The sequence below is a fragment of the Octopus bimaculoides genome, chromosome 9, assembly GCF_046866305.1.
Source record: "Octopus bimaculoides isolate indiv1 chromosome 9, ASM4686630v1, whole genome shotgun sequence".
Taxonomy (NCBI): Eukaryota; Metazoa; Mollusca; class Cephalopoda; order Octopoda; family Octopodidae; genus Octopus; species Octopus bimaculoides.
The window spans coordinates 82150921-82178595 of record NC_142936.1 but is presented as its reverse complement, the minus strand read 5'-3'; the positions used below and the strand labels follow the sequence as shown (position 1 = coordinate 82178595).

Sequence of the window (27675 nt, the reverse complement as noted above, 5' to 3'; positions counted from 1 at the left end):
AGAAAAAACAAAAAGCAAAAAAGAGACATAAAACAAAAAACATTCATTAGCTTAGCAACAATAATAATTCCTTGCTTAGCAACAACAAAAAAACATTCTTTTGCTTTGCAACAATATTTGCTAGAATAGCAACAGCATTTGCTTGCTTAGCAACAAAACTGCTCTCTAGTAGTTAACAATTGCTTAATAAAGGAACTTTCTAAGTATTAAAGTCTCTTGAATCATTATTTGCCATGTGGGAGGTGGGAGTGGGGTTGTGAGGAATGGAAAGGGAGGAGGCAGGGCACTGACTATCTGTCACAATTAATTAAGAGTGGTTTTATTTTAAACTTGAATTATTTCAAACTTAAATTCTTTCCCAACACCATGGCAAAGAAAGAAGAATTACTCAGAGGCAAATTCCGTTATGTTTTCTCACAAATAAAAGCGGCAGGGATGGAGGGGAATGAGGTGCAACAAATTCCATTAATATAGGTAAGGAAGGGACTTGGTATTTTACAGTTTGAGAACCGTTGCCTGGAATGATCTGGCAGAGTCTTGGACTAAGCACAACAAAATAGTGTGAAGAAACTCTTAAAATGATCTGAAAATAGATTGTATATTCACTCCCATTGCAAACAGAATATATGATCTGGATTTTACATGGCAAAGTGACTTCATAGGTTAGTTTGTACTTGAAAGTAATTGTTAAAATTATTTAACTGAGACTTGTTATATGGTAACTTTTCAAATTATAACATGATATGCATGTATGCGTAAGAATGGAAAACAAAAGATTCCCATGATATTTCAAAACATTTCATTTGTTTCGCTCTACAGCTGTTTCCATGACTTAAGGTGAAAATATCATCAACAATAAAATTAATACATAAATTAGTTGAATGTGATGATTTCATTTCATCAGGAATATTTCTTTGAATTTCATGGATATATTTTTCCAGTACATGAACATTATTTCAATATATATATATATATATATATATATATATATATATATATACACACACACACACACACACACAGAGGCAACATCATTTATTGTTGCTGCTCTTCTGATAAAAAAGCCAATGAGCAAGTAGAGACTAGAGTCGTGAAGTTCCTTCAGTCACACTGAAAACACGACTACCTCTCTGGTGTTAGTGTCGTACCAGGCTGACCAAGAGCTAATTGGCAAAGCAATTTGACATATCAACACTCCTCATTGTGCCTATGTCATCTGTAAGCTTCCACACAGATAGATTAGAAACTACAATTTCTTCTTGTGACTTCCTCAGTCTGCCCATGTCATTAGTACTGCTTGTTATCAGCAAATACTTTCTTAACTGGCAGTGCTCAATTGTATATATTACAGATCCACAACAGTCAGCAACCCAGCATCTCCAAAATACTTAATACCTATGAACCAATGAAAGAACTTTTGTTTCAAAGATGAGTAATTCTTTGCCTACTGGTAAAATTTCACCTGCATTCTAATTTGCGTCTACCTACTGACAACGGTTTTAAAAGCCAATATGACCAACCCACCTCAGATCAACCCCTGTTTCAAAGCGATCAAAATTAATGCTTTCCATAAAAATTCTATGTTGATTTATGCTTTAAATACTTGTTTGATAACAACAAAGTTATCTAACTAAATTCTCAATTGTTTTCAAAATTAACCGCAGTAACTGTAACATCTTTCCACAGGAATATGGTAACAAAAGGGCCAAACCTTTTATTTTAAATTAAGCTGCATGAATCAGACATTAAAAATACCTTATTTTTCTCAGCATACATGTACTCCAAAATTTCCTAATGTACATGTTGCTGGATATAACAACCAAATCTTCTTTTAAATCACATCTTACTATGTTAACAAGAAAAAAAAAAAAATTCTTTTTAATGAAAGTATACATTGCATAATGTAGTCCTAGATAAATAAGTTGTCTGAAAAACAAAATGCAATAAAAAAACAAAAAAAAAAGATACTCATGGCCAGAACATGTTTGACAATGGTTGGGTTGATGATCAAGACCAACCTGGGGCTAAACAGCTTAAGATTAACTGATGCTTTCTTATTTTAGTTGTAGTCCATCTTTCATGCAAGTAAGTAAATATTGCACATTCAACAGTTTATATGAGCAGAAAAATAAATAAATAAATAAAGAAATAAAGAAAGAAAGAATGAGAAACTTACCCGCCTCCAGTACTAATACTTGACACTGGCCAAGTTCTGTTTAGTTTTGTGTCAGGAAACGTCCAATCTGGATTGGATATAAAATGACTGCTACCAGGCAATGAATAAAGTCCTGATCGAACCTCCTGTGACTGGCTGACTGGCGGAAGGTAAACATCATTTATGTGGTTACGTTGATCCAAAGAATTGTTTGAATGAAGCATCCGAGAATAATCCTCACGTTGCTCATAGTTCAGAAGATTTTGGGAGCCCAACGGGCCAGCTGGCAAACTTGAGCGATGGTGGTAACCAGGGTGTGGCCAAGTATTTCGTCCACCACTTCTGACACCACCACCACCACCACCATTACCACCACCACCACCACTACTACTACTACCACCACCACCACCACCACTACCACCACCACCTATACAACCATTGTTACTGCCACCTACTAAACTTGCCATTCCAGATAAATCCAAAGAGCCCTCAGAACGCCGATGGGCGTTGTTGCCTTTGTAAAATTTTTGTGGATCGTCCATATCAGGGGAGCTGACCAAAGAGCTAAACATAGAGTTACTCGTTCCCGTAGTGGAAGATTGATGTAAAGGAGACAGCTGTAGTTGGTTTGGTACATGCATTGTTGGTTGCTGGGACAGGTTCACACTACCAGACAATAGATTGATAACACTGTCCAATTCTTCTTCTGAAGCAATCTGGCTATTAGCTACAAAAGATAGAAAGAAAAATATTTATGTATAAATTTACGTTCATGCCCATTCCACACTAAAGAAAAAAAAGAAGACAACATGGCCAGTCTAATGACTAAAACAAGTAAAAGATAACGTTCATTTCTTTATTGCGTACAGGGGTGCTAAACATAGAGGGGACAAACGAGGGCAGACAAAGGGATTAAGTCGATTACATCGATCCCAATGTGTAACTGGTACTTAATTTATCAACCCTGAAAGGATGAAAGGCAAAGTTGACCTCAGCGGAGTTTGAACTCAGAACGTAAAGACAGACAAAATACTGCTAAGCATTTCGCCTGGTGTGCTAACATTTCTGCCAGCTCATTGTCCTTTTATGGGCAAAATCGTGTTCTCCTATATTGAAGAAAAAAGATAATGCCGACAAGTCAAAAGCAAAAAAATATGCAAATTAGGCTATACACCAAGGTAATGCCTTTTGCTCTTGATTGCGGAAAGAAGCTGGGTGCATCTTTTGCATTTGTACGAGAGAAAAAAGTTTTATCTTTCTTTTTCTCTCCTTGAGTCAGTCCTGAAATCTCAGTATTCTCGTTGACATTAAATCAAGATTTTTAACTTAAAAGATTAAAACCACAAGCAGATCTCATTAATCAGTTGCCTGATTATTACACATACATTTTACAAGTGGTAAATATGTCACTGGTCTTTTTAAAAAAGAGTAACTTGCAAGTAAAACAAAACTTAGTTGGAATGTTTATAAATTTTGATGGCTTATTTTGTATGTTGAGGGAAGAAGAGTTTGCTGGTGTTTGACCTTTTGTTTGAGAGAGAAAATGCTTTCCTTTTATTTTTATAATTTTTCCTCTCTGAAATGTCAGGATTTTTTTCTACAACAATAGTCACATTGCTTCTAAATGAACAAAGGCAACATAGAGGATACTTCAATGAGGATATTTTAGTTTTGCAGGATACAAAGCAATTTCATTAGTGTGGGTGCTAAGATAAAATGCACCGAGCAGTACACTGGCAAGTGGTTGTAGAATGAAGAGAAACAGGGTAAAAATCAAAATGGTTCTTTAACCAGACTGAGGGTATGACAACCTCTTTTGTGCTGGTACCATGACAAAGATCACATTTTATCATGGTACCAGCATTCTGTTATGTGCAGTGTTAAGAATAGCATTCACTTGTAGAAACATAGTCAAAACAAAATGTATGAGCAAGATATTGTCCTCTGAATAACTCAGGAGGGCGGTAGCTGAATAAGAGCTGACTCCGAGCGTGACAACCTGTTCAGCCTATGTCAGAATGAAAATCATTTGTAAAATGATGAGTGCCCCTGGACTGGCTCTTGTGCGGGTGGCACATAAAAGACACCATTTCGAGCGTGGCCGTTGCCAGTATCGCCTGACTGGCCTTCGTGCGGGTGACACGTAAAAGCACCTACTACACTCTCTGAGTGGTTGGCGTTAGGAAGGGCATCCAGCTGTAGAAACTCTGCCAAATTTAGAATGGAGCCTGGTGTTGCCATCTGGTTTCACCAGTCCTCAGTCAAATCGTCCAACCCATGCTAGCATGGAAAGCGGACGTTAAACGATGATGATGATGATGATGATGATTAATAAGACATCATTATTATTATTATTATGAGTGCAGATGTGGCTGTGTGGTTAAGAAGCTTGCTTTCCAATCACTTTGTTCTGAGTTCACGCCCACTGCATGGCACCATGAGAAATTATCGTCTACTACAACCAAAGAAATGTGAGTGGATCTGGTAGATGGAAACAGAAAGAAGCCTACTGTATATATACATATGTGTGTGTGTATGAGTTCTCTGGACCATCTAGCAGGGCACGAACTGTGAATAAGAACTGACTTAGTGCAGCAATCTGTCCATCCTATGCCAGGATGGAAATCAGCTGTAAAATGATAATAATGATGATGATGCTTAATATAATATAAATTAACAGTGCTGGAGTATTTGGCCCAAACCCTCCAGCAGTATTAATTTATATAAAGACACGAAGACAAGTGAACAATAAACAATTTTGTCTTCCACATTTAAAAGCCTTAAACTTCTTTAAAGAAAAAGAACATATTCAGATTGTCATTTGTAAAAATTTTGTTGAGAGGGATAACAGATAGAAGAGAACTTTTACAAATATAGACTCTAAAAGAGAAAAACAAACAACAAATATTTGAATCACAGAAAATCTCATTCAAACACATTGGTTTCAGTTTTTTTAACATAAGCTGGAACCAGATCACAGTAACAATCAGTTCTTTGTTGCTGCCAGTAACAATTGGGGCATTTAATGGGAGTGATTATTTAAAAGCTAAAAAGTGAAATATATATCACAACATGTCCTTATCAGGATTGGTTGAATTAGTGGAAGTACTGAACAAAATACCTCGTAGTTTTTAGTGAGCTTCCTTTACGTTTTGAGTTCAAATTTCACTGAAGTCAACTTTGTAGCTGTTTTTTTTTTTTTTTCAGGGCCAATAAAATAAATACTAGTCGGGTGTTGTATGTCAAGTAAGTGGTTAGTTATCTGCATTGGTGAGTGAATAAATAAAACTGTAGACTATTCCTATCACCATTAGTTAGATTTCTTCACCCAAATGTCATCCACCCGCTACATGGTGTTTTGTACATGAGAGCAAAGCATGCAACACAAGCATAACCCTTTTGATATCAAACTGTCTGAGCCTAACGTTGTTCTCTGATTGAAAATTCATAACTTAAAATTTAAATTTTCCAAGTTAATTTGAGTTCCAAACACCCATTAAATGACGACAAAGATTGCTGCCACCATGTCATTGTGAAGCAGACATTTTAACCATGCAATTAAGCTTACAAATGTTAATTTTACTAAACTCTTCATTATTTTCTTTTTTAATTTCAACAAGGTCAGTGTATCTCCACAGAAATCTAGTTACAAAAGGATTAAGATATTTATATGAATCATCATCATCATCGTTTAACGTCCACTTTCCATGCTGGCATGGGTTGGACGATTTGACTGAAGACTGGCAAACCATTGGAGCCTGGTGCACCAGGCTCCAATCTGATTTGGCAAGGTTTCTACAGCTGGATGCCCTTCCTAACACCAACCACTCCGAGAGTGTAGTGGGTGCTTTTTACATGCCACTGGCAATGAACACACTTGAATGGTGCTTTACATGTGCCACCAGCATAGGAGCCAATCAGGTGGCACTGGCAATAACCACGCTTGAATGGCGCTTTTGACATGCCACCAGCATGGAAGCCAGGCAGCACTGGCAACGATCATGCTTGAACGGTGCTTTTTACGTGCCACTGGCATGAGACCAGTCAAGCGGCGCTGGCATCGATCTGAATATAATTTTTATATTATATAATCTTCTGCATTTACGAAACAAACCTGGAAAGAAGGTACATACTATCTGTAAACTAGTTCAAGTACATGGCTTGGATTTTTTTAACATTACACACTCTTGCTAATAACAGTAAACAAAGTAGACATTCCCAAGGTGATAACTTATCATCATCGACAGCATTAACTCATATCTGAGTAGTAGACCTGTAGCCAGTGATTGGTCTACTTCATCTTGAAGGGTGCAAAGGGTGTTGGGGCCTGAGGTGGCAGTTCAGGCCAAGGGTGGTATAGAAAAGCCAGGGGTATTTATGACTCCTCTTTGTAGAAATGGCCACAAGCACCAGGCCATGTAGAGCCCCTAAATTCTGTTTCTGAGACTAGCTCAAGGCCACACTTCTCTGCTGCTCCATTGATCCAAATATCTGGGAGACAGTTGCCAAGGACTAACCAATGTGGCGATATGTCATTGTTGAGGGAACAGGCCTGATGGAAAACAACAGATGTCAAGACACAGAGATCAGACATTGAAGACACAAAGCGATTTGCACTTCCTTGTCCCCCACCATCTCTTCCCTGCGATAATTGGTAACTTACACCTACAACATAAAGCACATGTAGAATTAATATATGTTTCTTTATATAAGCACCCACAGTACAGATGTTTCAATCAAAGGTCATATGAAGTGTGATGTGATGAATATCAACATCTCTGTAATTGGAATATACAATAAAAGAATTGATCTGACTATCTCAACAAAGGCATGCCAAAATAGGATAAAGAAAACCACCAAAATACATTTAGAAATTACAAAAGACTATATATATTGATTACAATATTTATATATATATATAATATTGACCCAAAAGGGAATTTATGGTGGAGTAATTAATTCTAGGTTTACAGTTCATAGTTGAGACAAAGAAGGCATTTTCTTTCATACATTAAGTTCATTATATTGCAGTCATGATGACCTAGAAATTGTCAGGCTGACCCAAAACAGAATGAGTAAGAATATAATAATATCTATTGCATAAATGTGGTGTAACATAAGGTAAACATATGATGTTGTAATATCCCTTGAAACAAAATGATAAACTTGCAGGAGTGGCTGTGTGTAAAAAGAGTGATACCTAACCACGTGGTTTTGGGTTCAGTCCCACTGGGTGACACCTTGGGCAAGTGTCTTCTACTATAGCCTCAGGCCAACCAAAGTCTTGTGATTGGATTTGATAGGCGGAAACTGAAGGAAGGTTGTTGTATGTATATATATATATATATATATATACACATATATATATATATATATATATATATATATATATATATATATACACATATATATATATATATATATATATATATATATATATATATATATATATATAAGAATATGTTTTCCCCTCCGGTTTTTTGTTCTATGTGTGCCATAAATATCGCCATCCGTTTAGAGAAAAATTTGTAGTTTAGAATCAGTAGTTCTTTGACTGCTATTTCTAAATTTTCAGTATGTTGGAGAAACAACTCAATGCTAATCCCTGTATATTTATGATGATATATATATATATATATATATACACACACACACATATACACACACACACACATATATAAATACACACATACATATATATATATATATATATATATATATACACACACATATATACACACACACACACACATAAATATATATATACACACACACACACACAAAGGCCAGTCACACAGTACTGGCAACGGCTATGCTCAAATGGTGTTTTTTACGTGCCACTGGCACGGGAGCCAGTCGGGTGCCCTGACAACAATCATGCTTGGATGGTGCTCTCAGCGCTCCACTAGCACGAATGCCAGTCATGTGGTGCTGTCATCAAATTTGATTTTGATTTCACTTGCCTCAACAGGTGTTCGCAAGCAGAGTTTAGTATCCAGTTAATGATAGGTACGCATAAGTGGGTTGGTTACACCTCTGGCATAGGCCACGTGTTATGGTCTCACTTGGTTTGCCAGGTCTTTTCAAGCACAGCATATTTCCAAAGGTCTCGATCACTAGTCAATGCCTCAGTGAGGCCTAATGTTCGAAGGTCATGCTTCACCACCTCATCCCAAGTCTTTCTGGGTCTACCTCTTCCAAAGGTTCCCTCAACCGCTAGGGTGTGGTACTTTTTCACACAGCTGTCCTTATCCATTTTCACCACATGACCATACCAGTGCAGTCGTTTCTCTTGCACACCACATCTGATGCTTCTTAGGTGCAACTTTTCTCTCAAGGTACTTACACTGTTGAGTATGCATACTGACATTACACATCCAGTGGAGCAAACTGGCTTCATTCCTTGCATATATATAATAGTCATCATGACCATTATCATTTTAACATCCACTTTTCCATGCTTCCATGGGTCAAATGTAGTTTATTGAGGTAGATATTCTATGCCCAGATGCCCGTCCTGCTGTCATTGTGAGCAATGGTGACAAAAAAGTATTGGATCAGATGTGCTTCTGCAGAATATTGGACAGGAATGACACTGCTTGTATGACAATGATACTCGTTTACAGCCTTCATGCTATATCAAGACAGGGAGAGACAAACACAATCATACACACACAAACAGACACATATATTACCTTACTTTGAAAGACATGAACATTAGTGACAAGAAGGGCATCTGGTTGCAGAATATGTACTGCAATAATAAATACAAGAATGCAATTCAAGCAATTAAACACTACACACAATATCAGTAAACATTTTATGTTGCTAAAGAAATGCAAATCATAAAAAAAAATAAATAAAAATCAAAAAATTCCAAAAGAAAAAAAAAAAAATCTCACATTTCGTAGAAGAAGACTTTGTGTAAGCAGTTGCACCCTTTTCGTTCTTTCCAATAGCCCTGATGGTTGGCTTTGTATTAAGTTTGGGCCAGGCGGCTCCTGGATCTGGACATTGTGCTGCTGCCACAGCAGCAGTTGTGGTAGTTTGAGTAGCAGCAGTTTGGTTGACAACCGGAGTCAATATGGGGTTATTACTACTAAGCTGTGGGGACTGGCCAGCAGCCGCACCGATAGGGGCATACAAACTGTTAGTCTTGGTAAAGAGAGAAAATGCCATATCTGTGGAAGATGACAGTGATGGGGTAGTGAACACAGAAGATGATGATGATGATGATGGAGGATATGGAGAAATTGATGGACAAGGAGGATAAGGCAGAGCTGAACAAGATGAAGGGTGCTGCTGTACAGCTTCCAGCACTTCATGGCTCTTCATTACTGACCCAGAATTCTGTAGATTTGCAATGTTTCCCAGACATTGCAGAGGGGGAGCTGCTGACATCTCTGATGTTTGGAGAACAGTTTTTGACTTGTCTGCAGTGGTATTTTTCATTTGAGATAAAGGTATGGCAGTGCTTGTGCTGCTCTGAGGAAACTTAACTGCTGTCAGATTGAGAGCAACTAGCAAAGAAAGTACATCGGCATTTGTTTGCTGGGTTATTCTTTGAAGAAAAGCTGCAATAGCTTCAGAGCAATGTCTATGGTAATCATATTGAATCTTCAGAAAGAGGACAACACACTTTGCCATTGTCTGAAAATAAAAGCAAAACGGAATTAGGATGGCATTATGAATGACATAGTTGGGCAATGCTGATAGATTTTTAAAAAGTGAGAGAAAAGATTATTCCACACATATTATAAAGAATTCAATGTAATATTTATTACAATGGATGTTGATATATAAAAAACAGTGGTTCCCAGTCTTTTGTAATTCAGAGCACTTTTTTTATGGCATTTCTAAAACATCAAATGAGATTTAACCAATGTCTCCAGCTAATGTCTTACACCCCACCCCACCCTCAGCCAAGAAAGCAAATTATTTTAATCAAACCAAAGCAATTTTTGCACAATGGCTTATCACCAATATTTTCTAAGGCATTACCATCCAACGTGTACCCCTTTATACTGAGCGTGAATTAGTGCTTGCCATGCAAAACTTTTATGGGAATTATTGATGAAAACAAGAGCTAGTAGAATGGAATTATATTGCACCTTGGAGCATCATCATCATCGTCGTTTAACGTCCGCTTTCCATGCTAGCATGGGTTGGACGATTTGACTGAGAATTGGTGGACCAGGAGGCGACACCAGGCTCCAATATAATTTGGCAGTTTCTACAGCTGGATGCCCTTCCTAATGACAACCACTCTGAGAGTGTAGTGGGTGCTTTTACGTGCCACTGGCACAAGGGCCAGTCAAGTGGTACTGGCGACGGCCATGGTCGAAATGGTGTATTTTATGTGCCACCTGCACAGGAGGCAGTCCAGCGGCACTGGCATCATATTCTAATCCTGATAAAGACTTTTTTTGGAAAAATGTGTTTGAAATATAAATATTGAACTTAGATTAAATATTTTATTTCAAAAAACAAATCCAGACTATGCTAAAAATAACTGGCACTATAATAGTGCTCTTTATCAGATCTTTTCCCATGGTTCCAATAAGGATGAAAAACTGGCTACATCCCAACAGTATTTATTTAAAAAACACTAAGATTCAGACCTTGTAAAGAGAGGGCATGTCATTCATGAGGTCATGAATAGTGATGAAAGAACTTTGCCAAACCGATCGATTGTTTAACCACCACATTAAACAAACAATTGATTAGTTAGTTGGTTAGATATTTAACTAGTTGACTAACAATAAAGAAGTGATATTGAACCAGTGTGTGAGTTATGACCCTCCCAAGATATAAGATTCATTTCAACACATGGATTCACATCAAGAATCTTGCTAACTGAATACAAAAACGAAGTGTGTGTATGTATGTATGTATGCACACACATATATATATATATATATATATATATGGAGCTAAACTTCATCAAAAAATTCTTTCCAAAATTAAATTTTGAAAGAGAAGCAGAGGAACTACATTTTGTCAAAAAGATTGGAAAGAGAAACAGAGACAATATGCATGAACACCCCTCCAAATGAAACAAACTGAACATTACATGGTTAGCTCACACAAACACTGTGCTCAGTTAATACGACAAGGGAGAAATAATGCAAATGAATGCTCCAATGAATGCTATATCACTGTCTAACAATATTCACACACCATGTAAAGTGACATTAATGTATGCTAGATGGTTCTGATGTCTGCCATGATCATTTTACCACTTTATTATTATTATTTTTAGTAATGATGATGGATGAAGAGAAAACATTTATATTACATTGTTACTATTGTTCCTGAACGTGGCTCCAATGTTAATAACATGATACTCATCTCTATAAATGGTTATATATATATAGGGAGAATTCCCCAAAAAACAACAGATGAAGTGGTGCAGAAAACAAATAGATGCATTAGTATAACGCTTGGGAATTGAAAAAGTCTTTAACGTTTCGAGCCTACGCTCTTCCACAGAAAGGAACACAGAAAGAAACAAGGAGAGAAAAAAAAGTGTGTGTAGTGGTTAGCGATCTATCATAGCGATCTATATATATATATATAACATTGGGATTTTGAAAACTGTTGTTCTTATAGAACTTACATATAACCAAGAAAGAATACTAGAACCATTTTACCACTGATTAGGAAAGATATCTAATGTAGCTACTTGGCAAAGTAATTCATGAAAAAGATCTCTTTTGAATTATTTTATCCAAGCAAGTAAGAAAAATAAAATAAATCCTACAAAAGGATAAAAGATACTCAAAAATATATTTAAGCAGGCTTTGCTTTGTTATATAATTTATATCCTACAGAGTGGCTTCCAGCTAAATATACAACATATGTGTTATTACAAAACTCATTTATGATGCTTGATTAAATGTACATAGAGAATAGATTGAATTATAAACAGTACTGAACTCAAATTATTTTTATATTCTGACTTTATTTTCTTAATTTATGAATATTTAATATTTGTTTGTGCAAAACATGGAATTACACAGAATTACATGTGTAAAGGAATATACATTTTCGTAGGAATTTGAACTCTTTGTTTTATTTTTCAGTGATGATTGTACCCTCCTTTCTTTTCTTATCTTTCCCATCCTACTTTGTAAAATTGATACCTTGAAAGGTCGCCAAGCCCTTGTGAGAAAATGTATTTATTTATAAATATGTTGATAGGCATACAATGAGAAGAGGAAGAGGAGGAAGAGAAAAAAAAGAAAAATGCTTTGTAATGAAATTTCAATGGGCTGACCACAAAAAATCGGATATCTATCTATCTATCCTTTCCCCATCCTTTAACTTTTTCCTTCTTTCTTGATTGTCCTGAAACCTCTTACTGTCTATTTTTCTCACCATTCTTTGTTTTTCTTTCTCTCTTCCCCACTTTTTCCAAGAAAAAAAATTTTTTCCACTTCTAAACAAAGCAAAAAAAAAAAAAAATACCTGGTTCATATAAATGAACAATGAAATCTGTTTTTATAATTTTGATTTGTCTTGATGAGTCCGATAAACAAACAAAAGTGTTAATAAAGAATTATTCAAAATTCTGACTGCCTCCTTTTTCTCAATATATATATATATATATATATATATATATATATATATATATATATAAATATACATATATACTTTTTAATTATTTTTAAAGGGCAGGAAGTTAAACAAAAGGTGACCCAAGCATTGAGAGTTGTTTTGTACATGAATGACATTCATTAAGTAGCATTCATGAAACTTTCTCCAATTAAAAATAATTAAAAAAATGTGAGTGTGTTTGTGTACAGAGGGAAGAAGACAGCACTGCACATTGTGTACGGTTGATATTTATAGTTAAACAGCTGCTGAATGAGCTATTAGCATGAAAGACACCTGAAGGATCACAACTGTTTGCTTGTGAATGAAACACTAAGTAATACACCAGTGGGACTACTAACCGTTTGCTTATATATATTATATTAAAAAACAATTTTACATTTATTTGAAGGATTACCCCATAGTTTTGTGGAGTACAAATTTATTATTCTTTAATAAGAATAGCACTGAATGACTTTGAAGTTTTGGCCAGCAATGCCATCATCAGACACACACACACACACAAATGCAAGTTTATCAAGGTGATTCTATCAAGTGAAAAATAAAACAGAAATTGCAAGATCTTTCAATGCATTAAAAATGTAAGACAAAAAAAAAAAAAAGTATTCACAAAAATTAACCCCAACATCAAAAGCAAAAAAATATTCAAACCTAAAGGGATTGAGTATTGGACGAGCAAGTGTGTTTCCACGAAAATGTGTGTGTATGTGCATATACATCTATATGTAACCATGATGATAATGATGAATGCCAAACAACATTAGCTAACAACAGCATGTATAAGGTAGAAGGGAAACATAGGAAGTACAACAATGATTTGGAAAACGAGAGACACTAAGAATGAAACAATAACTTAGTTGGCTGGCTGCTATCAACATCAAGTATGCTGTCACGGTTATCTCTAAAAGGGTTATTAAAGAAACAAATTAAGTGAAGAGAAGGTTGTGGTGGAAGTAAAGCTGCAAGTGAAGCAAAATTGAAGAAATACTCATTGATCCAAGAACTTGAAACCGTTTCCCCGGAGAACACAACGGTTCACTCTGTAGAATTAATGGCAGAGCTATAAAAACAATTTGTAAATATGGAGAGGAATTAAAAAACAATAATAGAAAAATACCCAAATGTTCTGGCATGGGTATAGTTAACAAGAGCAGGAAGGGCTGTATGGTTAAGAAGTTTGCTTCTCAACTATGTGGTTTCAGGTTCATTCTTTGTGAACAGCACCTTCTAATATAAGATCCAGGCTGAGTAAAGCCCTGTGACTACATTTGGCAAACAGAAACAGAAAGCAACCTATCCTGTGTGTGTGTGTGTGTGTGTGTGTGTGTGTGTGTGTGTGTGTGTGTGTGTGTGTGTGTGTGTGTGTGCGCGCGTGCATTATCAGTTGTCCATAAGTTAGAAAAAAAAAGCACACTCAGTATGAGGAATCAATCGGTTGAACAATATATTACTGGTTAGGGTATATAACTTGGTTAGAAAAGTTATTATCAGTTGCACACTGACTATTTTACCTTGGTAATATTGCTGACTCTTCAGATATGGTGGACAAGAATAACCAGTATTATATATAAAGGGTAAAGACCTCCTTCAGTCATGAATGACCACAAGGGACTGTACCTAGAAAGTTATCTTTCACGGCATATGTCTGGGCAAGGTTGTTTATGGAAGACCAGCACTCGCCCATGCATACCAGTCTGCCCTCTCCACAACACCAATGTTATCCAAAGGAAAGGCAAAGGCTGATACAGCTTGGCACCCGTGACATCGCAACTCATTTCTACAGCTGAGTGAACTGGAACAATGTGAAATAAAGTGCCTTGCTCAAGAACACAACACACAGCCTGGTCCAGGAATCGAACTCACTATCTCACGATTGTGAGCCTAACGCTCTAACCACTGAGCCATGCACCTTCATTATATTATATATATACACATACACACACATATACTATTTCATTTTTGCCTAAATAGAACTTCACAAATTTTTACTCAGTTTCATGTAACTGTTCGCCAAGTAGTTTGTGAAGTTTTCTTCAGCTTTAATAAAATAGTATTTTAGAGTGCTATTTTTTCCACCTTCTTTTGCATCTGTGTATGCATACATACATACATACATACGTTTATGTATGTGCATATATACAAGTTTGGCCAAAAGTCACCTGACAGTAAATCAAAACCATTTAACTCCAAGATTTATTTATTAATTCCAAGATTTATTTAGCAACTGAATGAATTTAATAAAAGCATCTAAATAGGAAACATCATGACAATTGTTCAAACTGAAGTCCTTCTCAAGCAACACAGTTTCCCATTCGAATCAATACAAAATTACAGATAGTATTTATGGAATTTTGATTTAGTGTCGGGTGACTTTTGGCCAACCCTGTATAAACATATATTGAGCAGACCAATAATTGAAGGCATTCCAGTCATGACCACATCACCTCTTTTTGATGTATATGTAATATAGAACCACATTGTTTAATGCAGCCCTTTCTGCTTTTATAATGATAGCGTGTGATTTAAGGACAATTTAGCTGCTAGTTTTAGCAAGTTGTGTGACTATGCAGAGGCTCTTTGTTGATTTAGCAGGTACCATGTTCAATTTGTAGGTAACAGCTGCTGAACAGAGAAACTAAGGGTACAACAAAATATACATCAGTATAAATTGTTGTTTATACCCAAGTCAGCCCTTACTTTAACATAGCAGGGTGTCATTTGAGTGAGATTTGGCTCCTATTTCTAGAGGACCCTGCCACACACATCATGTAAATGATTCTAGTAAGCTCAAGGCATTCTTTTATAATTTACAATGGTACTTACAGCTAGAGCTACATCTATGTCTTCATAAAACATAAACAGATGAGAGATAGCTTTATCCCTGGATAAGATATTAGTCTACTAGAGTTAACCTACTCCAGGGTGAGTCCTGGCTACATTCTTTAGTGAAGTAAACTGAAGCAGTGCTAAACAGTTTTCCCCAATATATAATCTTCAATGATATATGAGTTCCTAACTCAAGAACCAGTTATCTAGCACTTTAACAACCCACATCCAAATTATTTGGCTTTCACTGAAGGGCATGGTTGCTTCCCAATTATGTGGTTTCAGACTCAGTCCCAGGGTGGTATCTTGAGCAAATGCCTTTTAAGATAGTCCTGGGTTAACCATAGTCTTGTGGATGAATTAGGCAGATGGTAAGAAATCCATAGTGTGTGTGTGTGTGTGTGTGTGTGTGTGTGTGTGTGTGTGCAATGTGATGTATGCGTATTGATTTAGTGTCCACTTTTTCATGGGTCAGACACTTTATTGAAGTGGATTTTCTATGATTGGACGCCCTTCCTGTTGCCAACACTTGTTTTCGGGCAAGGGAATATTTCCCCATCCTCATTATTATTTAGTGTCTGTCCATTTTGACTTGATTTCTACAGCTGGATGCCCTTCCTATCACCAACCATTCCACATAGTGTACTGAGTGGGCTATACACGTCACTGGCACTGGCCACAACTACGCTTCCACTTAGCTTGATGTGTCTTCTCAAGCAGAGCAAACTGCCAAAGGTCCAAAAACATATACATATTCACACACACACATACATATATATGACAGGCTTCTTTCAGTTTCTGTACACCAAATCCACATACAAGGTGTGAGTTGTCCTGGGGATATTGTAGAAGACATTTGCCCAAGGTGCCATGCAATAGGACTGAATCGGAAACCTTGTGGTTGGGAAGCAAATTTCTTAACTAGACAGCCTTGCCTGCATCTGTGTGCGTGCGCATGTGTGTATGGGCATGTGTCCGTGTGTTTGTTTACTTTGTGCTTCATGAAAGTAACCAGGCTATGAGCAGTGCTCTTGTGATAATTTCTCCCATCAACAAATCATCTGCTTGCTTGGTAGCTTTGAAGAGACATGTAAAATAAGAGACTAAAGCGCCTTTCGAGTGTTGGGCCTCATGGAGGCAATGTGGTCAATGCTGGTGTCGCGTAACTAGCACGTGTGCCAGTGGCACGTAACAAGCACCTTTCGAGTGTTGGATCTCACGGAGGCAATGACAAATGGCTGAGACCTCTGGCATTATGCCATGCTTGAGAAGAAGACCCATCAAGCCAAGTGAAATGGTAGATGTGGCAGATACTGGTGCCATGCAACTGGCACCCATGCCAGGGGGATGTAAAAGCACCTGTCATATTCTTGGAGTGGTTGGTGTTAGGAAGGGCATCCAGCCATAGAAACCATGCCAAACCAGACTGGAGCCTGGTGCAGCTCTTCAGCTTGCCAGCCCATGCCAACATGGACAAAGGATGTTAAATGATGATGATGACTGTAAGAGTTTTGGCTGTAAAATAATACCGCAATAATATATTCACATAACCCATGCTAGCATGGAAAAACAGATGTAAAAAGTAAAAATGAAATGAACAACAAAGGTGACCAGATACTTCTTTTCAGATCAGATAACCAAGTCCAATACAATAAATATGCCTTGTGGTACTTGATCCTATCTATGTCAGTTTCAGGTTAGTTTTGATTAGATAAATTTGGCAAATCTTATTCATTTCTGCAATGTCATTATAGCACTCGAGGTGTATATATATATATATACACACACACACACGTGTGTGTGTGCGTGCGTGTGTGTGCATATGCATGTATCTCTCTCTCTCTCTCTTTACCAATGTGGTGTTGAGCACTGATTCTCATTGTTTGACATTTACATATATATATATATACGTGTGTGTGTGTGTGTGTATATCATTAATATTTCAATAGCTTAGTCAGAGATGTTAACGACTCTTTTCAAGGTCTCCATGACTTGTAAGAAGAAAAAGAAGTTATCTACGGCTCAGAGACACCAATTCCAAATGTTTGTGACATAGTAAAGTAGACTGCTGAAAGCACTCCAGTCCCCCCATAACTTAGCAGTTTGACAAAAGTGATTGACAGAGTAAGTACCATGGTTAAAAAAAAAAATTTGTTTGACTAAATTTGTTCGACTAAAAATTCTTCAAGGTAGTGCCCCAGCATGGCTGCAGTCTTGTGACTGAAACAAATAAGAGATAAAAGATACATACACCACACTAACACATGCATCTATCCCCCCACAAAATATCTGCTTCCAGACACAGACACATTCTGATATATATGCATCTACACAACTTGCCTTTTCTTCTCTTAACTCCCTCTCCCCACATAAAACAGTATTCCATTTGGTTTCTAACCATTTACCTTCCTCTTCTTTTTATACACTATTCCTTCCTCTTGCTCTCTCAATTTCTCTTTTCTTTTGATGAAGAACTGAAGTCCAAAACGTCTGGACACTGTCTCTCAATTGAAGCATTCAACTAATAACATTTTGCCCTCTCTCTCTGTTGCTGTCCTTAATGTTTATTGTCTTTACATCATGTATATTGTTAGTCGACTATTGTGGTCAATAAAGCCTAACCTAGCACTTTCATTTGTGTACTTTCATGTGAGATCTGAGGCCAAAGTCAGATGCACAACTGTGGCTGCATACTAGATGCACGATGAAATGCTCTGCTGTATTAGCTCAGTACCACACACACTTCTCTACTTGGCTCACTCGATCTTTCATTTTTGTAGGCTTCCATTCCCTTGCAAATTGCTTCCTTCCATTCAGACATGATGGTGGCTATGATTTCCCATTGCATGTGTGTGAGTGAATATGTGCATGTTGAATGTGTGTGTTTGTAAAAAGCGTATAAAAGAACACTGAGAAACAAAAAGTAATTTTTGGTGACATTTCCTGTCAACAAATTGTCCAGTGACGGAAAAGACATCCGGTTATGAAACAAATGCTTCAGTAATATGCAATTTGTCCAACCCACACCAGCATGGCAAAATACAGCAATAAAACAAAACAAAATAATAAAATTGTTGCAGTTACTTACCTGGTTTTGAGAATTTTGGTACTCATCTTTATTTAATACACTGATGTTGGTTAACAGACTGCCCAGCAGGCTTTCCAGTTCGTTAATTTGCGTTAGAAGAAGAGTATTTTTGTTAAAGATGTCACCAAGAACCATGCTGCAGTCATGGCTAAAGTGTTCGTATGTCGTGTTTTTGAGTGAGTTGGCAAATGCATCAACCAAACAGGTACCAGCCTCATTGAAATTTGTCTGCATTTCTTTGAACCGTTCAATACTGTCCCAGCAGTTTTGTGGTTCCGAATAAAAATTGTGGTCAACAGGAAAAATAGAGGTTTGCTGTTTCCCACTGGTGACAGTAGTAGTAGTAGTAGTAGCTGTAATGGCAGTAGTCGCAGTTGTGCTGAGAGTACCAGCTGCAGCTGTACATATGGTACCAGTTGTTGCTGCTACTGACATAGTAGCAGTAGTAGTTGTTGCCGTCGTAATTGTAGTAGTAGCAGCAGTAATGGTGCCTAGATTTGGGGTGGCGGTGATATCGGAAGGGATCTTAGTTTCAGGGGGAAATGGTAAATGCTGATGATGCTGATGTAAGTTTGCCATATTTTCGGTTGATAATGACAATTATGCACACACATATATACACATATACATACACACACTGTGACTTAGACTCACCAAATTAATATTATGAACCTTGTATAAGAAAAAAAGAAGCAAGGAAAAGATGCTTTGGAAGTAATTGTGTGGATGGATGGATGGAGGTTATTTCATATATATATATATAAGTATATATGTAAATATTTATTTATATAGGGTGAGAGAGAGAAAGAGAGAGAGAGGCATTTCTTTTAGATATATAGAAATATATATATTTACACATATATTTATATATATGTGTATTATATATATACATAAATTTATATATTTACTTGCGGGGATGTAAAAGGCACACTATGGGAATAAAGTGACCACAATGACATCTAAGCAACAGCTCAATATCATTGTAGTGCTAAGATGCTTTTATGCCATGCATGGCTGCTGTGGTGAAGCAGTGGATGTGCAAACTAGACTGCAGCGGTGACAATGTCTGCTCCTGCGGTGGCCGTTGCTTCTGTTCTCCTGACAACTGCAGGTAGTACTGGTTGTGATATTGCTGCTGGCTCTCTGGTTGTCTTGGCTGGAGCTGGCATACACTTGCTAGGGAAAAAATAACCAAGAGGAGGTGTACCATCTCCATTAGGCTCCCTGTCCAAGGGAGACATAGTTGGGTTCCCCTGCTTCAGTTATGGATCTGGAAAACAAAGAAAAAAATATATAGTTTTATATATATATATAAAAAACAAAAATACAAATGAACTCACATGCACGTAAACATTGTATTTTAATTTTTATGTCTACCTTTCCAAGTAGATATGGGCTGGATGTGACAAGAAACAAAATTCAAGCACTACATCAAACGAATAAGCAACAAGAATATATTCTCTGGAAGCATCAATGCTATTTGACACCAATGGAGAAAGTGATACTGCAGAGAGGATAGTGACTTCCTGTTGACAACTGTTTAAGGAGCAACCTACACAGAAACTAACAACAATATATATGTGCCAGTGCCGCGTAAAGCATCGGTTGGCTCAGAGGTACAATAGATGTTTATCCAAGGTGCTGTGCAGTGGGACTGAACCCAAAACAGTGGGTTGTGAAGAAAGCTTCTTAACCACACAGCTATGGCTATGATTTGAGTAAGACTTAGTTACTATTTCTAGCTGATTGAAAGACCAAGTAAAGAGAACTTCTGTGTAGGGCATACAATCTAATCTTTTGGGTAAGTAAATTATTATCAATATTTAATGTCTGTTTTCCATGCTGGCATGGGTTGGATGGCTTGACTGGAGCTGGTAAGATCCAGGGCCAGCACTTGGTGGTTCATTAGTCTATTTTGGCTTGGTTTCTACAGTTGGATGCCCTTCCTAATGCCAACCACTACACAGAGTGTATTAGGTGCTTTTTATGTGGCACTAGCACAAAAAGAAAAAAAAGTTATCATGCTTATTTGAAATAAACTGGTAACAAATTAATTCAACTGCTAATACAAACATGGAGAAAAACCAAAGAAAAGAGACAGAGTAAAGAATCTTCAGTTTGAAAGAAAAAGAACAAAACATACCAAAACAAAACAAAAAAAAAGCCAACAGATACTGTAAGAAGAAGCATTGATTAAAGATGTGAGAGGACTAACTTAACAAAAGGCAGTGATTAAAGTTGTAAGACTTAACTTACTAATGTCTGATAATACAACATTATCACGTTTTCCTCTATATCTATTTTTATCTAGAGTGCCCTTCCACCACGAATTCATTGTTAACCCTCCTTCCCTCCATCAACTACTCGTACATATTATCTATTCACATCACATATCCATATCAGTTCAGTTATATCTCCTGATATCTTGCAGATTTCTTTCTTTGCTTTTCTCAATTCACTTACAACCACACAACACACCCTACCCAGACACAGTTATGAAGTCTGCTTTGCAACTGTGTAGTTCTGGACTCAGCCCCACCACGTAGTACCAGAGGCAGGAGTCTTCTACTAACTGTAGCTTTGGTTTGAGACCAATGCATTTGTCAGTGGAATTTGGTGGAGGGAAATTGTGCAGAAGCTGAAGGTGTGTGTGTGTGTGTGTTTGCATATATTGGAGTGCTGAGGTGAATCTTTTACTTGTGTTTCAGTTGTAGGACAGTGGCCATGCTGGGGCACTGCACAGAAGGATATAGCCAAACAAATCAATTCCAGTATTTATTTATTTATTTATTTATTAAGTCTGGTACTTATTCTATTGTTCTCTTTTGCTGAATCACTACATTATGGGGATGTAAACAAACTAACACTAGTTATCAAGCAATGGGGAACACACACACCCCAACACTCATGCACATATAAATATATAGAATGGGCTTCTACACAGTTTCTGCCAAACAAATTGACTAACAAGGCATTGGTTGGTACGGGGCTATAGTAGAAGTGACTAACCCAAGGTGAAACACTGGGATTGAACCCCAAACCATTTCATTAAAAATGGAACTTAACTAATTCAATAAATAGAGACTAGTAAGAAAGGGTAGTATCTGGTAGAAATAAGTGTTGGGATTGTTATGATGAGCTAAAACTCTTGTGGGTGGTGCCACAGAATGGCTGCAGTCCAGCAACAGCAACTTGGTACAACAATAGAATAAAAGACTCCAATAGATCATTACTTAATAACTTCCTTTCTAAATTCTACAGACTCTCTTCATGTTTTGCTCATATTTCAGTGCTACATGGCACCATACTTGATGCATAATCCATATATAGACTGTTTTTTTTTGTATTAGATTAGGTACGGGGGCATGCACCATTGTTGCACCTAGATGCATCAGCTGTTAGTTGGTATCTGCTTGGGTTGTCCTTGGCAACCCTCCGAGAGTTGCCAAGAATGAATTGACCCCAGTATTTATTTTTAAGTTTGATACTTATTCTATCAGTGTCTTCACTGAGTGCTGCTAAGTTATGGGGATGTAAACAAACCAATATTGGTTGTCAAGTAGGGGAGTGGGTGAGCAAACACGTGTTTTTGAGTGTGTGTGTGTGTGTATATATATATAAAAGTCCTGGAGTTGATTTCTTCGATTAAAAAGGCAGTGCTCCAGCATGGCCACAGCCACAACTGAAACAAGCAAAAAAAAAAAAAAAGCACACACACAAGATTCCACATAGTTTCCATCAAGCAAATTCACTCACAGAGCATTGGTTGGCCTGAGGCTACAATAGAAGACACTTTCCCAAAGTGCCATGGAGTGAGACTGAACCTCAAACCACATGGTTACAAAGCAAGCTTCTTAAACACACAGCCATGTGGTCAATAGTTTAATTGATAATCATGTGATTTCAACTACTCTGCTGCAAATTGGGCAAATATCTTCTACCACTATCCTGGGTGGACTAATGCCTGGTATGTGAAATTTAGTAGACAGAGGCTATGGAAGCATGTGTGCGTGTGTTGCTTAGTCAGGAAGGCAGTGCCCACTTATGATTCCTTCCAAGAACCTCCAAGATAGATGGCAGAGAGAGAGAGAGAGAGAGAGAGAGAGAGAAAGAGAGAGAGAGAGAGAGAAAGAGAGAGAGAGAGAGACAGAGAGAGAGAGAGAGAGAAAGAGAGAGAGAGAGAGAGAGAGTTGTTCACAAGACACCTAGCTCAAATGTTTACAATAGATTGGACTGCTAAAAGCTCTCAAGAGGTGGTGTTAAACCAGCGTGATGTATTAAGTGTACCACCTAAGTAGGCCATGGAAGGATTTTGAACTTGGTGCCATGTGAAAAGCACTGGTGCTGCTGTCATGTAAAAAGCACCTAGTACACTTTGTAAAAGTGGTTGGGATTTTAAATCCAGCAGTAGAAACCAAGCTAAAACAGACTATGGAACCCACTGTGGCTCCTGACCTTGCCAACTCCTGTCAAATCATACAACCCATGCCAGCATGGAAAATGGACATTAAATGATGATAATGTTGATGAACACAAAGAACCAGAACAAATGCCCCAATGCATTCTGTCTGATGCCCGAATGATTCTGCTAGTCCACTGTCCTAGAATGGTACTTTATAGACCCTGAATAGGATGAAGGCAAAGCTGAGCTTGGCAGCCACTGAACTTAGATCCCAAGACATTTTGTCCAACTTTCTAATGGTTTCTGCAGGTGGATATCAGAAAGTCAGACAAAATGCTTTGCTATCAACATTGCCTCTAAGCCGTGTAGTTTCTGGACTGATGCTGTGCTTATAGAAAATCTTTGCAGCAGATTTTAATTTATAAATGAGTTCATCATAAGCTGCATGGAAGATTGAATGCTGTACACTGGCTTTGAATGGAAAATATTTTTGCTCAAAGTATCGAGTTCTGTTTAGTCATTAGGAAAAAATTAGAGGAAATGTTGCTTGTGGTATCTGATTATGTGCCTTTTCTTTCTGAGTTCAAATCCTATTCATACTGACTTTACCTTTCCTTCTTTCAGAGTCAACCATATAAATACCAGACAAAGTACTGGAGAAGGGGAGGTCAACATGATTCATGAAGACAGTAATTAACACCGAGATCACAGTTCAGTGATTGAAACCAGTAGTTAAAGAAAATAGAAACCATCAAATGATTTAGTTTGTCGATGAATGGCTTATTTATTATTTTACTTTGCTTAAGCCCTTCTCTCATTCTCGAGGTAGACCAACCAACTTATAAAAGTGGTATTACTTACACATCATTACATCTGGTTTGACAAAACTGGGTTAAATGCATACATCCCATTGCATAGTTAGATTGCTAGTGCAAAGCAAGTTTTGTTGTAAAAGAGTTAGGATTGAAAGATCTCAACCAGCCAACAATAAATTGAATCAAGCAATTTATGCTTGAGTTGCTCCTATATATTAAAAAAACCAAAAAAAAACCCCAGATACATAGGTTTTTGTTGTGTTTTTTTGTTGTTTTTCTCACCAGTTGTGACAAGGTTAAACCAACCTTTGAGAGACACTCAATGACAGAACACTGAGTCAAATAAAACTTCGAAAGCCTCAACAATGAATAAAGGATTATGTAACATACAAAAGTTGTAAATTAATAACGTGTTGATTTAAATGCAAAAAAATAAGCTAGTTAAACCATCACCTGAGAATAATTTACTTTCACACATGTGGTGTAAATCGATAGAAAATATTCTCATAAAAAGGGTAGTGGGTCAGCAGAATTGTTAGAGCAATGGATAGAATGTCACAAAGTGTTTAATTGTTTATCTATAAGCTCTGAGTTCAAATCCTTCTGAGACTGATAAGTACCATCTGAGCACTGAGATCTATTTAGTTAGCTATATTCATCTCCCTTATTTGAAACCTTGTACCTTTGTAAAATTATAGCATTAATACAACAACAATAATAATAATAACCCTTGCTAGTAAAGGCACAAGGCCTGAAATGTTTTTTTGGGGAAAAGATTAGTGGATTACATTGACCCCAGTGTTTCACTGGTACTTAATTTATTGCCCCTGCCACTGACTGTCAAACTGTAACATCTCTTATCCTTCACTCACCCCAGGACATTGGGTGTGTTTCGGCAAGGGATTGTAACAAACACGCAGATTAAAAATAATAATAATAATAATAGTCCTTTCTACAATAGGCACAAGGCCTGAAATTTGTGGGGAGGGGACTAGTTGATTACATTATCCCCAGTGTTTCACCGGTACTTAATTTATTGACCCCGAAAGGGTGAAAGGCAAAGTCGACCTCGGTGGAATTTGAACTCGGAACGCAAAGACAGATGAAATACTGCTAAGCATTTTTCCCAGAATGCTAATGATTCTGTCAGCTTGCCACAATAATGATAATAATAATAATAATAATAATAATAATAATAATAATAATAAATGCCCTGATGCAGTACCAGGCAGTGGCTTTCATGGCTTCTCATCTTAACTGATTGAAGTGTTATCACGTACATTGTTTTGTCTTGGTATAAAAAGATGGGCTGCAGCAAATATTCTGCTCAGTACCATAGATTTGCTTGTCAGTTGTTTGACCATGACCAGATGAGCATGTCCCTTGGTGGCATCTCTGATCACAAGCAGAAGTAGTGAGGGAGCATCATAGCCATGTGTCGAGAAGAATTCTTTGGGGTCTGAATAATTCACCTCTGGAAACATGGGTGTTTTATTCAACATCCTTAAACAGTCCTTATTCAGGAACCTTTTGAGTGGGATGGTTTACTCAACCTGAAGAAAATTCTATCTGGCTCCCACCTGCAAGGTCAATTGCTGTTAATCTTGATATGAGATCACCATGTTGCACACATATGGTTGTGATACATGTGCCTGGTGTACCCTTATCAGATGGGTAGTCATGATGGGTATACTGGGCTTCGTATATTTTATCCCAATGTCACTTTGATGGCATGCACTGCTCTCTCACTCAATAATGATAATAATAATAATAATAAGAATAATAATGATAATAATAATAATAATTTCAATTTTTTTGGCATAAGGCCAGGAAGTTCAGAGAGAGGGGGTAAATCAATTACATTGACCTTAGTGCGTAACTGGTACTTATTTATCAACCCTGAAAATCAACCTTGGCAGAACTTGAACTCAGAATGATAAGACAGACAAAATGCTGCCAAGCATTTTGCCCAGCATGCTAATGATTCTGCCAGCTTGCTGTCTTATAATAATAACTAGCTGGCCCCATGCCGTCAAAAATGACAGCTAATTGCAGTCTTCATATATAAATAAGGTACAAAACCAAGTTTTTAGTTTAATAATTCTTTTATTACCAATTTTTTTGTGAAAAATCTATCTGCAACTAACATCCCTTGACTGCTTGTTTCCTTCAAAAGAATTTTAAAGTTTTTCTTCATTCTAGTACGACTTAAGGCCACATAAAGCTGGCTGTGACTAAATACGGGAGCTGGCAAGTAAATACCAAATACACAGAGTTGAAACGCTGTTTGATTTTTCTTTCCATTGTTGAATGTTTACCATCCCACATCTATTGCACACACACACACACACACACACACACACATTCTCACACAGAGTTGAAACACTGTTTGATTTTTCTTTTCACCGTAGAACTTCCATAATCCTACTACCAAGTTTGCCATCACCCCTTCCTTCCTTATTTATCTATCACCTCTTCCTTTCCGATTCATATGTTGTAACAGAGAAAGACACAAGAGTATCATTATAGTAGATAACAATAATAACAATAATAATAATAATAACAATAATAATAATAATAATAATAATAATAATAATCCTTTCTACTAAAAGCACAAGGCCTAATAATGCTATTCTTGATACATTATGCTTGAAGAAAGGCTAGATGGTCATTATTGGAATGTCTCTGAATATAGATTTGATTACAGCAGATTTGGAGCTAATCAACAATTACTGAAAATTGATAAAATGTACAAAGCAAAAAACAAAACAAAAATAACTAAATACAATCATTGAAATAGGTTACATGATGTGAGGAAAAAAATATGTAAAAGGTATTTTTTGCCTACCCCACCTTTGCACTGCACCTACTTTCTTCATTCTACACCAACACTTCTTGAAGTGGGTGGTGGGAAGTTTATATGAGTATGCATGTCACAGGAAGGGAGTGACAGATGGGTTAATAGATGCATCTTTTAATTGCTTTAAATTAAAACAACTTGTAAGTATTCATCTATGCTGAGAAAATTAATGTCTCTTTAATTTTACAAATTCGTAGATATGTGCAGTCTAACCCATGCCAGCATGGAATAAGGACGTCAAATGATGTTGATCATGTAACTTATATTAAATTAGTGTTTTGGTTTAAAGCAGAGGTTCTCAACCAGGGTCCGTATAAGATTTTGTTATTAAAATTTATGTACAATAAATAACTTATACTTCTACAATACACAAAATATTTTACTCTTTACTCTTTTACTTGAGCTAATCGACTCTAGGACTTATTCTTTGGAAGCCTAGTACTTATTCTAGCAAGCTACTTACCGCACAGCCAAACAATTCCAAATAATATTTAATTGTAAAAGAATAGGATTTTTTAAACATCAAATGATTCTCACAGAAGTGATGACAAATGATTGAGACCTTTTGCAGTTTACTGTGCTTGAGAAGACTCGTTAGGCCAAGTGAAATTGTAGTCTTGGACAGTGCCTGTGACAAGTAAAAGGCACTTGTGACAGTGATACATAAAAGGCACATGTGACGGTGACACGTAAAAGGTACTCATCCGAGTGACATATAAAAAGCACCCAGTACGCTCTTGAAGTGGTTGGCATTAGGAAGGGCATCCAGCCATAGAAACCAAGCCAAATCAGACTGGATCCTGGTACAGCTCTCCGGCTTACCGGTTCCAGTTGAACTGTCTAACCCAGGCCAGCATGGAAAACAGACACTAAATGATGATGATGAAATGGCTCTGAGGGTCAATCTGAGTA

At 37.0% G+C, this 27675-nt stretch overlaps 1 protein-coding gene and 1 long non-coding RNA gene across 5 annotated transcripts in view; one reads left to right on the top strand and one right to left on the bottom strand.

Moving 5' to 3' along the window:
- LOC106867263 (uncharacterized) overlaps positions 1-27675 on the bottom strand; it is a 113500-nt gene that overhangs the window by 39665 nt on the left and 46160 nt on the right. For all 4 annotated transcript variants that reach the window (XM_089357881.1, XM_089357880.1, XM_089357879.1 and 1 more), the window contains exons 2-4: positions 18687-19956; positions 9058-9805; positions 2177-2882 (exon numbers count right to left, since the gene is read on the bottom strand). In XM_089357881.1, coding sequence (XP_089214007.1) covers positions 2177-2882; positions 9058-9805; positions 18687-19265 — 2033 coding nt within the window. In that variant the 5' untranslated portion in view covers positions 19266-19956. The remainder of the gene's footprint in view (positions 1-2176; positions 2883-9057; positions 9806-18686; positions 19957-27675) is intronic.
- Positions 19155-25034, top strand: LOC149134230 (uncharacterized). The gene is made up of 3 exons (XR_016243219.1): positions 19155-19252; positions 20076-20487; positions 23713-25034. It is a non-coding gene; the product is annotated as an uncharacterized LOC149134230 (long non-coding RNA).